Source organism: Synchiropus splendidus, chromosome 1 (assembly GCF_027744825.2).
Source record: "Synchiropus splendidus isolate RoL2022-P1 chromosome 1, RoL_Sspl_1.0, whole genome shotgun sequence".
NCBI classification, from domain to species: domain Eukaryota; kingdom Metazoa; phylum Chordata; class Actinopteri; order Syngnathiformes; family Callionymidae; genus Synchiropus; species Synchiropus splendidus.
In genome coordinates, this window is record NC_071334.1 from 44,294,319 (window position 1) to 44,312,197 (window position 17,879).

General features: G+C 41.8%; 1 protein-coding gene across 2 annotated transcripts in view; it reads left to right on the plus strand.

The window, feature by feature from the left end:
• LOC128766036 (protein FAM222A-like) overlaps positions 1-17,879 on the plus strand; it is a 31,576-nt gene that overhangs the window by 2,435 nt on the left and 11,262 nt on the right. Inside the window, exon 2 of one of the 2 annotated variants that reach the window (XM_053877386.1) lies at positions 10,304-10,469. In XM_053877386.1, the coding sequence (XP_053733361.1) occupies positions 10,340-10,469 (130 nt within the window). In that variant the 5' untranslated portion in view covers positions 10,304-10,339. Of the gene's footprint in view, positions 1-10,300; positions 10,470-17,879 lie in introns of both variants that reach the window. The other variant, XM_053877377.1, reaches the window with a different exon arrangement.

Here is a 17,879-nt window from a genome sequence, read left to right on the forward strand (position 1 = left end):
ATCTCAAGTCTACTGAATTACAGAGTGAAGGGAATTGGCTTACCACAAAAATGACCTTTTCTGTGATGATTACAGCCCAGGCTGGTGAGCAGCCCCATTAAAGATCTTGTCTCTCCTGCCATGTCATGCATGTAGCCTGGCAGTTTAGCAGTTTTAGTTAAGTACACAGTGAGTTTCCAGTTTATGCTCGAAAGCCCAAGAGTGGATTGCTGTCATTTGTCTTGAGCAACATTTACGCCTGTCTAACAAGGAGAACTTGGTTGCTAAGCGCTTCTTGCTCACACGCCCTCAGCAAGCACCTCTTCATCTGTTAGGAGATGTCATGTGTAATTACAGGCAGCCTGCCATCGTTTGAAATCTGTCTAATTGGTCTTTTTATTCCAACAGGATAAAGGGGGCACAAAGTGGAAGGGTTAAGGGTGGAAGGTTAAAGACTGGGCCTCTGAGGTCACTGGGGAGGAGGTGGACTGCCTGGGTTGTTTGGAACTCCAGTCGTTTTTATTTTGTCTACATGAAGGTGCCCAGTCATTGGTTCAAATTGCAACTGATGCGGCCTGTGTTGCCCTAGATCACGAAGGCGGAGAGAGGACGACATCTGCAGTCGGTTCAAAGATGAAAGGCTCATTTTCACGCTCCAGTGCGAACAGGGCATATCATTAGATAATCCCCACATACGGAGATAGTTCTTAATGTGTTGGAGGTGTTGCCAGTGTTCAGCAGTGCAAAGATTAACCGAACAGCAGTCAAAACTATTGTGAAGTTTGACTGAGTGAGACTTTCTTTTCCTTTTATGCTTCTATTACCCTGGAAGATGGCGACGATAAGAACGAAATGCCAGTGCCTCAAGATATTTGAAGCACAAATTGAATCTTTTGAAGTCAATGTTTTCCCAAAACATATTCAAAGTCCTTTGGCAGCGCGTCCAAGTGGGATAACCATAAGATAAGGCTAATTTTCAAGGATCATGTGACCAGCTGTCCAAGGCTGTTGACACCTGGTGAGCAGATACAAATCCATTTGGTCTGCTTTCATGTCAAATGAATGTCCTGCCTTTCCCCTCGTCTGTTGAAAACAAGTGAATTAAATTGAGGCAGTTTTTACAACCAGACACTTCGTCAGTCACACAAACTCAGTTGTTTAAAGAAAAAAATGGATTTGTCAGGGCTATCACTCTCTCTCTGCTGTAAATAGTGATGGTTTTCTACAGACAGTTTAGGAGATTGTCTAAAGGCTATTGCCAAAATTAATCAGGGAAAAGGAGTCACTTGAAAAGCATGTGCCATAAGACTGATAGATAGTATCGCAATTATGACAATTATCTGTTGAAAAATGATTTTTGAAAATATGGTATACACAGAAATCTTGCGCACAATTTTGTATTTTCTGCTTCAGAGGCGGATTGTAGGTCATGGTTAAGTTTAAGGGTGCACTTTATTATTCTCTTTTCTGGGAAATTGGGTTCCCCCCGCCTGATGCAACGCTGCCAAGAGCAATTTCAGGGTTCAAGGTCCAATCATATTACCTGCTGGTTCTGGGAATCAAACATTCTGCTTACAGACCAACTGCTCCACCATTTGGGCCAAGCGGCAGCCATTATTCTAAATTAACTTTGAAAGACAACTCGAGACATTCTTGATGACTTTGCATACCTTTGCTTAAAAGAAAAGGGAGTGGTTTGGTCACTCACTAAATTATTGAGAGACAACTGTGCATCCAGTCTTTCTCATCCCACCTCCGTTTTAGAAGGACTGGACTGTGTTAGATCGCCAGCACCTGGTTTAAGGTGTGACTGATGAGTTAGCCCATGCCAGGTCTCACTCTTCTGGCCACGGTCGACATATCATAGCGGCTCGTCCAAAGTCTGCCCAGGGGAGCTCTCTGTGTTCTTACATGTGCTGCCTGTTTTGTGTGGAGCTGACTGTTTGAGTTAAGCACGGCAGCACTAATTATTAAATGCTGAAACTTTGTGGCATCTGTCCCACGAAGACATGAAAGATATTCATGCTTTGAACGTCTTAATTAGGTGATTTTATTGAGAATCTGGTTGTTGTTGTTTTTTGCTGCAGACAGCATTTTCTTGAAAATACATGGCCTTCAGATGTAAAAACAGCTATTTTGGGAAGGCGGCGTTTGTGTAACATGATATTTGTGCTCGATTAATATCTTTCCTGCAGCATTCATAGTTAAGGCAGGCAAAAAAATAAAATTAGGTCTGAATGATTTTCAGAAAAAAATGAATTGAGATGTATTTTGACAATATTGCGATTGTGCTTCAGTGCGTCATTTCTTTGGGGGAAGAATTATTGTCTGCATTATTCACTGACCACTAGCCATCAATCATTCTACAGTATGACCAACATGGAATCTGATTCAATCAACATATCAACACTTCTTCCCTGTAAAAAAAATGAGAAGCATAACTAGATGTGAATAACATATCTTTACCGCACTGTTGAATTGTGAAAATTCACTTTAGAATATTGTCTTCAAGCCTTGACAACATGTTGTCCAGCTCAGGCTGTGGTTTCTTGTGCGGCTTCTGAGCAGACGTCTGTGTTGGTCGGGCTTTTAGCTAGGATTTTGAAACAGTCCATTCCCCTCCCTGGCTGAGTCAAATAAATATTGCTGATGATGCTGCGGTCATTTTCAGCGAAAACTATCCGAAATTTTACTGACAGAAACTGTTCTTGCGCCTATTGCGTCATTGAAGCTAAACTGCTGTATGTATTTATAAAGAGGATATAGAGTTTAATACATTTAAACAATTCAAGGACATTGTACACTTATTATGGTCCTCCTTTATGGTCTACCGAGTTCTTGACAGACAGTGAGGAAGCCGTCAAAAAAGATCAAAATGGAATTTCACTCCTACGGTCAAAATCCTAATGTAGGGCAGGCTTTTATCTAGAGCTATGTCTTGGTGCCCGGGAGATGCCCTAAACTGCAAAACATGGAAAACTGCATGGAAACACAGCACTTGCCGAATGCAAGCAAAATAGCTTGGTAATAATTGGTAAAAATCTTCACCACTCAAGTACGCAATCCAAGATGGCTTTCTCAAATGTAAACAGAAAGTACACTACACAGAAAGAAACAAACACATTCTCGTCACTGTCTTGACTTCTGAATATGATATAATGAATATGAATATGATGCTGAACTCGGCTGTGATGACTTCCTACGTCCGTGGTAATTGGAATGCACCAACAACGCGTTGTGTTCTTCATTCTTTGCGTGAAGATACAAACATATACAGCGTCACATACAGGTCTGAAGTATGCACTGCATTGTTTTCTACTTTTCTTTGGGTCACCTCCTTCGCTAACTAATTTTCTGTGGGGAATCGGGTATTCGGTTAATAGAATGGTTGATAAAGCTTTTCCCTCATTACATCTATCATCATCCTTTAAAAAAAACAGTCCCACCAAAAATAGTTTTCGATATACATATGATTATTAATACAGAAAGAAATGTAAATTGGCTCCTGAACTTTCATGGGATAAATATGTTGTTTGAAGACACCCAAGTCCTTTGCCCCTGGTGATACAGAAAACTGTGGGGACTTTCTAATATTGCTTTGCATATATTTTATGCTTGTGGACTTCCTGAACAGAAGAAGTAGCTGTTCTGCCTGGGGATCTGGGTGTTCCAGTGGTATGTTGCAGTGACTCCAGGGCTGTTTGGTTAGAAGTCAACTATTTGAACCCTTTCTTTCAGTTCAGGAAATAAGAACAAAGAAATCTAGGGCTTCTCTTCTATGCTGCTCTGATAGCAATTATGCAAACTATTATAGAATTTAACCAGGCCAGCGCTTATCAACTAATCCACAAGTAATAGATTCTATTAAAAATGTATAAGCGGGATTGAGGAGGGGGATCAAGGGTGTGTGGAGATGAATCCAACAGCTGCAGCTGTCATTCTTTATATCACACTACTTGTCTGGTCTTCATTACTACGAAAGAACCCAGCAGTAGATACAATTCATTATTCAGCAAGAGGGTCTTTATTCATTGACCATGTCTTGATCAGTCAAAGAAACAACACGTCTTTTCGTAGATCATTTATTTCCACCCAAATGATCCATCTCTGCCTTCCTTTCTTCTTGTTTCCCCCTTTCTATTGCCGCTCTGCGGTTCCGGAGTGGAAGGAAGGAGAGACATTAACATAGCACTCACATGCTAATCCACCCCGGGAGTGAAAAGGGTGCTCATCTTAAACCTTTTTCATTATCATCTAATTATTAACTGAGAGCTGCTAAGAGGAGCAGAGATGGCTGTGGCGCAGAGGGCTGCATATCTTTCTCTTTTCATTTCTCGTTGGACGAGATTGAGGTTCTCGCTGCAATTAGCTTCTATCTCCACTGTGACCCTTGATGCTGCTCCAGGTCACAGATAGATGACTACAGAAGGTCAGTCAGGTGCTTGACTTCCTGGGTAATTTAGTGCTTTTAGTCGGTGTGAATGATCTTCCTTTGTGGCCAAACCACCCAAGGACAGGACGCATTTTGTGAAATCAAGTATTTTTTTTCTTTCTTTGTAATAGTAAAGGTGCAGTTTAGTTGGTGTTGACTTGAGTTTGAATCAGATTCCTTATGTGCATCCTTAAGAGTATTGTTGAACGAACCCATGTCTCCCTTTTAAAAGCCCCACACGGTCTGCCGTGTCTAATAGTAGCCAGAGAACAGTTGGTTCTTCGTAGTCGATCACATCTCTTGGAGGAATCATTGCTCTCCAGCTGGCATCACCTAAGGATACACCCACGCTGCTACTGTTGCATTACAAAACATTGTTTTATAGAAATGATTTTATTTTTTTTAGTGCCTTAGGTTTGCATCAATAATTTATCTACAAGTGTATAGCCATCTGTATTTCTCTGTGTCTGGAGTTGTATTGATCTTATGGTAAAAGGTCAGAAGGTTCTACTTTAAGAGAGCACAGCTAGTTTATAAAAAAAGACAAAAACCTAAAGATAAGTAGCAGCCTTACCTTAACCTGCTTACGTTGTTTGTTGTCATATAAATTTACATACAGTATTTTGTCCTGCTAATCTTTTGTAAGATGGATTATTTCTAATTGTGGGATGAATCACCTTGGATTTTCACAAGCACCGCCATGCATTGTCTTTAAAATTCAGTCAACATTTACAGCATGAGATTATGTGCCGGTTTAAGTAGAGCAGCTATTATAGTGTCCCATTACTGCACTTATTGCTCCCCAATGACCTTGTTATCCTCACACAAATTACCGTCTTACGATCCCTGGGTGAGCGCATTTCGCATCTTGTCAGGGGCTGTGGGGGTTGCGGACCTGAAACCCAAAATGTCTGCCAAAACAGCCATATCAGTGCACCATAGGGGATGGTTGATGGACTGTAAAGCACACGGTATTTATCTCCCCGACCAAGCCTTGTCCAGTCTGTGCTTTGCTTCCGCTGAATAGATGTCGACGACCATTTGACATCCCTCTGTGAAATCTCTCCATACAATGCTCATCATCAACACCGCTAAAACAGAGCAGCTTGAAACAGGAATTCTGTTTAGATGGAAGCAGAAATCTGAACCATAATGACAGGCTGATTGAGACGCTGATAAGAGAGAATTGGAAACGATAAACATAATGACTGATTAGAGAGGAAGTGAAGTAACGTCATCACATGCTCCATTTTTTTTTTCCAGCAGAGGCAGTTTGAGGGACAAAAATAAATTGGGAGCATTTTAATTACAAATCAGGGAAGGAGAACAGACGGGGGACATGTTGGTTCAAATTTGAGAAATGCAAGTCCAACCAATGGTGTGTGGGCGGATGTTGGAGATGTGGGGTAAGGTGGAGGCGACTGTGGTGTGGTGTGGCGACCCCTGATAGGAGATCAAACAAAACCATGAATAAAGAAACAAACACACTCTTCTGACGCAGAAGCAACAAAAACTGTCTGCAAAGTAACGAAAAGATTTTTCGACAACAGTCATGACCTGGATTGAAAGGGCTCCAGGCACTTTTCACAGCAAGATTGACAGTATATTCTAGCACAGAACAAAGGGAGACATAGACTAAATACAAAAGGTGAACAGGTGGGAACAATATGATAAAACACGCACAAGGAAGGAGACGAGGCAAAGTTACTAAAACGAGATACATTTCAAAATAAAACAGGAAGTCACCAGACAAGATATACTCAGTTTAATGTTGTTTATTGTCATTCTCATTCATGTTACCAATCGAGGGCTGAAATCTAAATATATATTTTAATTCTGGAGAAAATACAGGCTCCAAATGAATGCTTTTGTTGTTTTTAGTATATTTTGGTGTATGTTAGCTTCCATTTGAATTCCAGTTTCTAATTGGTTTTAAATATTAATGGAAACACAAGAAGCTTAAATTCGCAGAACATCTCATTCCTTGCTCATAAAGGTGTTTCCCAGGAGATCGCGTTCCTCTCTTCTTCTGTTCCTGCACCTCTCTCTTGACAGTTGTGTGGTAATGGAGGGATTGTTATAAAATTTCCAAATGGAGTCGGACTATATTGAGGCTTTCAGCTCCGCAGACGTGTGCATGCACTCAGAGGAGACCGGCTGGACTGAGCCATCTAAAGTGGGCTTGTCGTCATGGGACAGATGTTGAGCAGTGGAGGGGGTGATATGAAGAAGAAAGACAAGACTGAAAGATTTTTTTTTCCCTCTATTTAAAACTCTTTTCTTCTCTCTGACTGTCAGGTATTGCGCTGTTCTGGATTGTCTCTATTTTCACAGATGAGTGGCAATCCAAAGGCCTTAAATTAGAAATCCCAGAACCTTGACGCTGCCCACTTGGATGAACCTGCCCAGGGACCACGTGTATGGACACACTTCACTGGATTGTGTTTGTAATGATTTAGATGGCTGGACAGAGGTTTAGATTTTGTGACCATTTCTGCTCTTTTCTTGCCTTCTGCCCTCTTTATACTAAATGTATTTTCTGACGGATTAGTGATCACCAGAACTTTGGTTTCCTGTGGAGCTCTATGGCTTTTAATCAATCATGTCCGCAATGTGCATTTGAAGTGTGCCTGTTGTGCTCTCCTTGTTTCCGAAGCTGGAACGCCACCTTCATAAAACAGAAGTGTGAGAGAACGGCCATCATCCATTTTGGAATCATTTCCCTTCATAAAAAACGTATCACGTTGTTAGAACTGAAGTCAGAAAAGTTGTTCATCTAGGTACTTTAAATCAGACCTGGGCAAAGTGTGGCCAGGGGGCCACATGCGGCCCTTTGGCTGTATTTATGTGGCCCTCCAGGAGTCAGAGTGAAACTCTAAAACTGATCATCTCTGAATGTTTCTGACAAATTTGTCTTGTGCATTATGTTTTGCTCATTATAGTATGATGCAACTGAAACTTGTTTCATTTAGTTTTCTAATTAATTTAATTGTCTTTTCTGTTTACTATTTTAGGAGTATTTCTTGTCCCTTAAAATACATCAGAATAGAAAGTAGATTTTGGAATGTGTGAGGCACATTGAGAATATTTAAACTGAATGTGGTTTATATTAAATAAAACACAACAAACCAACATTCTCTGTGCATTTTTTCAAGTGTAATTACTCAAGTGTAATTACAAGGGTTGAGAGATTTTTACTTTCAATTTTCACTTGTCCTCCTTTCTTAGGATTTGACAGCACCTCTCAATGGTCACAGTATATAACCTTTAATTCTGCTTTAAATGCTTCAGTGGCTGGTGGCGGACACAGCGCATTGTCCGTTCTTGTAGTCATCGCGGAAACTTTTAGCGAGGCGGTCGTTTGGCACACTTTAATATGATAGAACTTTGAAAATAATGTCACACAAACATTTGTGTGAAACTACTTATTAGATTGTGAGATTCAGTTACTGAAGAGAAATAAGAGGTTACAGTCAAGAACAAGTGTATTGAAAGGAATAAAGACTTTGAATGTCATGTTTGTTCCAATATCTCATTTATGCCACCATGAAGTAGTTGAAAGGGTCCCACAGTGCTTTTCGATGTTAGCTGCACTGTTAGCCCGACAAAACATGACCTGCACTTATACTGGAATGTGAAAGAGTCAAATATTCACCCATTTGGTGTAGTTTTAACAGTCAGGAGTCAGTATGACATTTGGTGCTCACGTGTTTAAGTTGGAGCGATACATGTCTTACAAGATGACATGTGAGTCTGTGTGGTGTTCATCAGCAAACAGCTTGATATAAGCTTCTTTAAACGCTTTTGCAATTGTCGCTCTTTGTTTGAAAGTGCACTAACCCTTAGTTGTTGTCACTCTTCCAATGTTGAACAGAATGTTTGCAACAAGGCACCAGTTTGTGAACTCGAAGTATCAATTGATAAATACATGTAATACATTTAAAATGTTATTTTGTGCTGAAGCTATTCTCCGAGAGTGTGTGAGAAGGCAGAAAAAGTTAATATGAGAGGAGTCTGACTGCCAGTTACTATTTCATGACATTTCAAAACTCTACTTTGCTCAACTGATTTGAACTGAAACTTGCATTTAAAACTCTTTTTGCTGTAAAACTAAAAGGCACTAACTAGTCTTATTGAATCAGGTATAGATTCATAACATAAGGCTCTCAAGTCTCACATTTACATTTGAACCATTTCACGCTCACGCATTGCAAGACGGTATGAAAACACGCCACGTCCACCAAGTGACACTGTGGTGGAATGTATGGCAAGTAGTGGATAGGTGAATGCTGGGAGCTGGCTCAAGCTTCGGAGCTTGTTTCTTTCTTTTGCCTCTTCTTTTGCCCCTTAAAGTCACACATGATCAGTCTAAATGTGCGTCTTCACGACAAGGAAGAGTGAGGGCTTTATGGGAAACTGGTTGGTGAAGAAACTGAGTAAAGGTAGCACAGCATTATGAGTAAAAGAAACATATTCCTCATTCATTTTAACCTGATATGCACAATGAGGTAGCTCAGTATCAGATCACAGCACACTGTGATCCAGCAGCAGCCTCAGACTACAGTGGTCTGTAGTGGACAAAAAGTAAGTCTCCCAGAAGTGGGATTCATGAGCTGTTTATAAAGTTAAATATATATATTCAACATTTTATTTTACAATGTGGACATTGGACTGCAATCGCCACTGCGGAGATTATCCATGTATATGTATGAGTATGTAGATATGTATGTACAGGCAAACCAACCCATAACCTTCCTGTCCTACAGGCATTTCTGCCTGAGTAGACAACTCCGCTTCAGAATAATGATGTGATTTAATGAGAGTTAGCATTATACTTATTAGCAGCCAGGTATACGGCTCCAGTTCCACATGCATGCTTTCAATAACTGCTGCAGATCTTTCTGGTTTTTGCGTAGGGAGCATTTAAAACTGCTGACTCTCAGTGATAATCAAAGAGAATGTCAAACACGGTTATCAATGAAATATTCCTCAAGCGGCCGACTTTTCTTTTCACAATGTTTGCTTGCATCATCAGCACCGCCGACTGGCGCTGTCTCCTTTCAGAGGCAGCATCTCATTTCCTTCGACAATTCTTCACCCTGTCTGCGAGCGAATTACACAATGACAAGTGAGGGGGTCAACTTTTCTCCGGCACAGCATGCAGTGTTTCAGTCGACTGTTCAATCCTCACAGTGGTGTGCTCGATCTGAATAACATTCACGGCCCTTCATTTCGCTCTAAATCAGGTTACGAAAAATGGTTCGGCTCAAATCCAGAGCAGCCAAGTCAATATGGCCAAATGTATGTGGAAGGATGATGTTTGCTTTGCTGCTGTCTTTTTGCTTTCCACCACATTTAAATCAACTGAATTAAAATGTCTGAACAGTGTTTTTGCTGTGCGTTTCCATAGCATTCCATAGGCTTTTGTCACTCAATACTACCATAAATAAATCGAGGTGGACAGCCAGGTCTCAGGGTTGCTCACAAATTGCAACACACCGCCGAAGGCTACAGGAAATCTTGTAAACCATCTGTGTGATTGCAGCTGACAGAAGAAGGTTTATAATGTTTTTAAAAAAGCTGCTTTTATTCCCAAACAGATGGAAGGGATGAGCTGGACGTTAAGTGATATTGCTTTTCTCAACTCCCTTTCTTGGCTCGTTCAAAGACAAGTGAATGTGAATTTTAATATGCTCATGAGGCTGAAGTGATTGCAAAGTTTTGGAAATGATTTAATCATATTTTTGGAATAATCTTTCTTTGAGGTTGTGGTACTTTTAAGAATCAGTAAAACAAAACTATGAATAATTCAATGTAATGAGTTTTAGAGAGGTATTTATTGAACGAACTCGAGCCTTTGATTTACGGCTTCTTTTTTCTTTATTCCAGCAGGTTTCTTCAGGCTGTGTGCAGCCCTAGTCCACTATCATGCTGGCCTGCATTCAGAGACAGCAGAACCTCACCTCTCAGCGTCTGGCCTGCACAGCCAAAAGCCTCGATGTTCCGCCACCGTCGCCCTCATCATCCTCCACTCTACGACGGCAATGTGTCCATAAAGGTGAGTGAGTGTTTCCCAGTTAGATATGACTTAATACTAGAATTCATCAATGGAACTGGGGCAGCCATAAATTATACATGACTGTCCAGCTCACTGTGATGATATCCATGTCAGCTGATCTTGACGTATAGTCTGGGGGCAAAGCCTTGCAATTACAAAGTCGCTAAGAATGAAAAAAAAAACGTTTTCTGTGTAGCTCATCACACAGCTCCTTTTTATATAGAAAGATAGTGATCTGTTGTCTTCAGGATTGATTTCAGTCTGACGAAGACATCAATTTAGATATATCTCGTATGACCGAACATATAGAGTCATTTCTTGACAAATCACAGAAGAAAAAAAAATCTCAAATCCGTCTCTTCGAATTCAATGCTGTTATGTAATGTAATGTAATGTAATGTAATTTCGGCATTTCGTGCCGGACAGTATTGCATCGTGAAGTTGGATTAAGTCATTAGGGTTGCCACCTTTCATGCAGAACAATAAGGGGTGTCTTTTGCCGAGCCGTCCGATTGGTGAACTAAGCAGCTGCACAGATGCGCAGCATTTCTGAACGAATGGATGCGTCTTATTTTTGACTATGTGCTGTTCATTGGTCATAGTTTATTTGACTGGTTATGCTCAGCATTTTTCTGTGGAGTGAAAGAAGCTAACTTGGTAAGTAGCTTTTACTTGTGTAGTGTATTCAAGTCTAACAGTACTTATAGCCTCTGCCAATAATCCTTTGGCCCAGCTTTTCCATCTTCATAACTGCACCTCTTTTTTGTGTTGTCATTAATTCGCTGATTTATTATCTATCCTGATCCTGAACCTGACAAGGTTCAGTGATGACACCGGGTTTTATGATAAGCTTGTCTTTAATAGTAATGTTGGGTGAAAAGGTGATAGAAAGTAGTAAAACTTCCATTTTCAAAGACCATCTCATAATTTTCAAGCACTTATTGCGTGCCAATGGTGCTGTTGGCCCCGAGTCATCTTGGTGCTGTTTGCTGCGGCGCTTCAGCGGTTAGATGTGAAGATGTTCCCTCGTGGAACCTGGTTCAAGCGGTGTCTGAGGCTATTGGGGCTGTACAATACAAGTTTTTGGACAAACAAAAAGTGTATTTATTTATTTATATGTTCATTTATATGCAGTACCATCTGTAATCCCGGTGACAGAGGTGAAACGCTTGGCGTGTCATGATGTCAGCCAGCACTGGTGGTCCTTCAAATTAGCGTCTAAAGCCCCTTTCATACTGCAGGAAAGTCCCATCTTTAGTTCTTCCACGTCACGTCCCACATTAGGGTTCACTGATCGCGGACACACTCACACAGGCAGCGGTAATGCTATGACCCGGCGTCAGTTAGGGACCATCAACAAATTGTAAAACGGTCAAAGTATTGGTGTAATGTTGAATTTTTTTTTTCTCGAGAATAGAATAGTGTGGTCCATAGTTTAAGTCAACTGTCCCATCTTTAGTGCGATGATGTACACGGAAAGGGGCACGGCTGAGGAGGCATCCAAGACCAGAGGGGGTTAAGACCTGGCATTTGGAGCAGTGTGAACTCATCCATTTGCTGCATTGAAGGCGGCTTTATGTGTGTTTGAAATCACCTGTTTTGATCTGCTGATTGCTTTGGCAAACTCAGCTGCTGTTATTCTTAATGCTAAGTTCATACGTTGCATCACCATTTTATCTGTGGCATGTGGACTGTTGATTCCCTCCCAACTTCTTGTGGTTCCTTTTGCTGCAACGATCTGTCGGTGTGAACACGGTTTGTAGTCAACCTGGTCTCATTCCACATGCTAATATAAGCAGTCCGCTCCTCATGCCTTCTTTTAGCATTTGCATGTAGGCATTTGTGCTCAATGACCATCTCAGGTGTTTTGGGGGACTTAAACGGTGTAATAGCTTTCATCCTGCGCATGTTTTGGATAATCATCTTTAGACGGCATATTTTTCCTCAGGTCACCGACTGCATGTACTCAAGAGGGCCATTAATGCTCCGCTTCAACAGGTGCAACCAGATGAACAGGAGTTTGGGGAAATTTTAATTGCTGGGAAATCTCTTCTTGGCGCAGCTCCATCGCCTCATCTTGGATCCCCGTCCCCGGGCTGAGTGTCTCTTTTTGTTGTGTATTATTAAATATTAATTGAGAATCAGTGGGCTAAATGGTGGAACAGACGCGGTCTGGATCGCCTCGGGCGGAACCAGCCGTGGCTTTCTCATCCTGTTTACCTGCTGGGCCTTTTCCTCCACTCGGGCATTCCATGCAACTGATCATCTCCCCGCAGCTCCAGCCTGACATTTCAGGCTCGACCGGAGGGAGAAGCCTGCTGATGAGAGCTCGCTCGCTCTGTGTGGCCTCTTCAGTAAATGAGTCCTTGTTGGATCAAGTTAAATGGGGACGCTCTTTTAGTTGCTGCTGCGCTTTTGAAAGCCATTTCCATTTTTAGCTGTCAATAACTGGAAGGACGGGGATGGAAAAGCTCTCAGGCCTGAGAAAGATTGATGTGAAACCGGGGTTATGTAGGAATCGTGTGATGAGGATAAACCTTCTCTCTGCGATCTTGAAAGCAAGGGCTGAAAATGCTTGTTTTTCCCAGGCTGCAGGCCTCTGCTTGGACCCAGGAAACTTTGCCCAAGCTGGGCCAAGCGGCACAGAAACAAATGAGGAGTGACACTGGTGCAAAAGGAGTGTTCGCCAGAGCCGGGTCGAGTACACATAACTAAGTGTTCAACCCCGAGGTCACCCTGTGAGCAGCCTGCATGCAGAGATCGCTGAGATGGAGAGGAGGAGGAGGAGGAGGAATGTGAAAATGGGATGAATGACTGTCTGTGTTTTTTTTTTTTTTATTTTGGTGTGTTTACTGAAGACACTCATAAATAGAAGTGTTGGTGTGAGTGAAATTTAAGAGCATGTCCTCTGGTGTCAACATTCCCCACGTCTGCATTTTCCACTTCATCTCTAATGGTCTGATCATAATGAGGTCTCCAAAACGACTGGGAGCCGTGAACCGGCAACCTTCTCAGCCCACATGATGACAATCTTTAGCCTGATACAAAATAAGCTGCCGCTGCATTTTAACTTTTGATTTAGACCAGAAGTCCTGCTGGTGTCTTGTCGCTAATGACATCATTTGTGCTAATGGATCAACATGCGCTTCTGTATGTCGCTCACATCTTTACTGCACCATATTGGGTCACTGTGCATCAATCAGTCATAGCCTATTGACTTCCTGCCTAATGTTTTTATAACATTACACAAGTCAGGATCCCTGGGCACAGTATGTTGACGCACCTATTTAAATACACATAATTGTTTATTTTAACGTCATAAATTCTGCCCGTGACAGCGCGGTGGTGTTGCGGTTTCTGCTAATCGTGGCAGGAATGTTCCAGGTTCAAATCCTGCTTACAGCTTTGGTCTGAAGTTTGTACACTTACCCACACTTGTGTGGGATTTCACCCCACATCACCTGCCAGCTGAACCTGGGCTCATATTTCATTCTAAATTCTCAATCTCTTAGCGTCTTCTGCCATCTACAAGAGTGACCCAAAGCCAGGTGTTTTCAAGGGAGCCATGTTTATTCAGAGCTTCCCCAAGTTTCAAGTTTCATTACCTCCACCAGTGTTCAGTTTGCTTGGATTTACCAGGTTGCTAAGAACTCCCCCATTGTTTCAGTGGACACTGGCGGTCCATTGACCAGGTCGGTCAAAATGTGTGTGTTATGATAATGTTTGATAATGATACTGTCGACTCTGAGTCTCTGGATCCCTGTTTATTTTATTAGATGGAGTGGTCCTCATAGGTTCTCTGATGTGGTCGTCTGCCTTGGTTCACATCAACACATGCAGGTCTCCAGCTGTGCTGGCGCCTCGGCGAAACTCGGTGGTGAAAATAGCTGGATATTGGACGGAGCTCCGCTCCGGTATTGGCGGCGTCTTCTTCTGCGTCCCCATTAGGGTTCACTGATCGCGGACACACTCACACAGGCAGCGGTAATGCTATGACCCAGCGTCAGTTAGGGACCATCAACAAATTGTAAAGCGTTCAAAGTATTGGTGAAATGTTCAATTTCTTTTTCTCAAGAATAGAATAGTGTGGTCCTGTTCAGAGACATGAGATACAGCAGACAAACAGCTCAATTTAACCCCTAAATAAAGCTGGCAGAGCAGTCTGTCAGACACCAGCAGCTTCTACCAGAGACGTGAAACATTGAATTTCTCTTAAAATGGAGTACATTTTTCTGATTTTTCTGTCACCAGGATGCATGAAGTGGTGTCAGCTGTGTTTGTCTTTGTGTGTGCCTCATGATGAACCAGATTTTAAAATAGTTTTTATTAATTATCTGTCAGCGTCTTCAAAAGTAGCGAATGTTGCCTCGAGCTATTCAAACGCAACTGCACATGTCATGAAAGTAAACGACAGGCTTTGTTGCATGACTATGACAAAGGAAAATAAATATGTATTTGATGTAAAACAAACTAAAGGCAGACTGGGGTTCTGTTTATTTTCATTTAAATTGTTAAGACACTGACTGTTGTATGCGGTTAATAACATTTTTGACTTTGTTCTTCAGCCTGTGGCTGAAACAGTGTTTACACATGATGGAGTTTGACGTCCGCGCTTTATGCTGTTGTGCGTTTGCGTTTTGTACCACAGTATACCAGTGACAGCTTCGTCGGTGCCACAGTTTAGACATTTTGTCTTTCTTTGTTGTGGCCACATGACGCTTGTCTGAGCCTACCATGATAATATGCTGAGATTTTGAGTGCAGAAGTCCATTTGATAAACTGCAGTAAATTTAGCTCCCTTGAAGTTGTAAAATCCCATGGCAATAACTGGATGTAGTTTAAGGTTTCCATGATGAATATTTTTGTTCATTGTAGAGTTTAACGTCTTTTAAAGATGATTGAATTCAGATTGAAAAATCTCATAAAACAAATTGTTTTGTAGTTTTGGGTTTGAAGGCGAGCCCAGCAGCCAGTCTCCATGTCATTACTCCATCTCAGCCGCGCTCGGTTAGAAATAAATGACTGAAGGCGGGGACGATTAATTATATGGCTCTAATGACTGGACTTATTAGGCCAAATGGGTGCATTGAAGCGGTTGTCATGGTAACGGAGGCATGGTTTTTGAAGCAGTCTCTGAGCCCAGAATGGTTGTTAGTAAATATCACTGATCATTTTGGTCGTAAACAAGTGCTCCAGCCAGTTTTGAACCTCTCTGTCGAGCGCCTCTCCTGACATGTGTGCATATTAACAGCCAATTATGTGTGCGTTGAAGTTCCAGCCCACACGGGAATTTCATCTCGCGGTCAGTTTCATCGCGTCCTTATGTTTGCCCTCGGGAGGAAGAACTGGAAGCTGTGGTTTTTTAGAAAAGCTTTGAGCTGGTCCAAATCCTGTTTGGTCTCCGCCTCCGGGGCTTGCTCTGCCCATAAATTAGCGATTAACACTAACTGCTGTAAAACAATGAGGGCTCTGCTTTAATCTAGAAAGAGGAAATGGCTTCGAGTGTGACCACGGGAGAAAGATTAGTCCATTTAAAGAGGGCGCTGAAGCAGGGGGGGGGTTCGAAACAAGCCTGAGTGCAGCAAGTCCCACCTTTAGTCTCTAATATTAGTCATATTCATGGCACCAAATTGGCCGACATTTTATGAACTTTTTATTTCCGAGCACGTTCCCTGAAACAAACAAGGGGATATAAGGATTAGTCCCTTCTTGTGAGCGTGCCAGTTTCTCCCAGCATGATGCCACAAACCATTGAGCTCCCTCTTTCACATGTGGAGCGGCTTCCTACTGAGAAAACATTGGTGCCAGGCTGTGTGGAACCTTTAAATCTATCAGTCTCAGCTTCAGGGTGCATGGTGTTTCACGTTTGTGCTGTAACACTGACTTTCCAGGACAAATATAATGCAAACACGCTTTTTAATCCCTCATAATCTACTTCAGGCTGCTGTGTTTGAAAGTGTGTGGGTGAAATTGCGACGGGGTCAGAGCATTAAAATGTGTTCACATTGCTGGATGTCCCCAGTCAAGGTTGCCGGCAGGAAAGCAAAGGAAAAAAAAAAAGAAAAGAAAAAGTGGTCGGTGTTGTTTGTGTGCTGTTTGACTCGGCGCGCTGTCAGGGCTGAGGATTGAAGCAGCGTGCAATCTTCTGGTTCAGGGTGATTAAGTGCTTAAGGTCACGCAGTTAATTATCTCGCTGCTGTTTCTTACCTGACAACACGCAGCTGCTGTTTCCCCGTTGTCATGTCAACTGCCTTAAATTTGTTTTGGATTCTTCTCATTATTTGTACCTCTTGATGGAGGCATGAAAACAATCTGCTCACATCTGACAAACTGGCAGCCGGCTAGAAATGTAACCCGCTTGTTTGTTGTTGCATCAGAGCACACCAGAGTGACGCTAAAGTGAAAGATTCATTTGGAGCAAACAGAAGGCTTTGGTCCTCACACCACATTTATTCATCAAGAATGTTGCATATCAACCTTTGACCCTTGTCATACAGGGTCTTCTTGACCATGTGTTACAGAGGCAATCAATGATCTCTTCATCAGATTACAGTTCTATGTTAAAGAGAGGAAACACAGAACACAAAATAATTGTAGTAAAATGCGTGGTGGTGAATTATGCGACCTTTATGACATTATGAAATGTGTTTGCGGTCTGTTTCTGATTACATTACAGGCCAGGTCTAAATTTTGCTTCACAGTCTGCGGTGACAGTTTTGTACACACCGCTACTCCCTATTGCTTTCCCCCATTTCATATTACCGTTACCATCAGCTCCTCAAAGCTTTATCCTATCGAGGCAATTCAGTGCGCACTTGTTTTAGTTAGTTTTGAGCATGAGTGTCAGTGAAAACCATCGCTAAAGGAACATTTGTTCCAGATCTAGTATGGGAACCTCACATTCTTACTACTCAGACTATTTTCAAGCGGACTTTGGCATTCCAGAGTGATGCAGCCGCTAGCTTTGCATGCTGACGCATTAGGCGTTCAACTGAATCACATGTATCGGCTGTGCTACACGTAGAAGAAAGATGGAGGTTGGGGTTAATCCGTGGTTTGGCATCTTTTCGCTCTGAATAATGAATGAATTTGTTTTCTTACTTTTATTGAAGAAAGACAAGATAAAATAGACAATGTACAAATAACAAAAGTCCTGAGATTGGGCCTAGAATTGCAATATAAAATCTGTGATTTCTATAGAAAAAATGAAAAAGACTCAATGACTCAAATAAAATCTCCAATGAGACTGAAGACTGGTCCTCATCTTCTCTCAAAGGTCAGAGTCTTTAACTTTAGTTATGCTGTTAACTGTTCCAGTAGACTGCTTTAATTTGTAGTATCCATTGTCCAACTGTTGGAGGTTCAGGCGTCAACCAAAACATTGTTATGATCTTTCTCGCACACATCAGA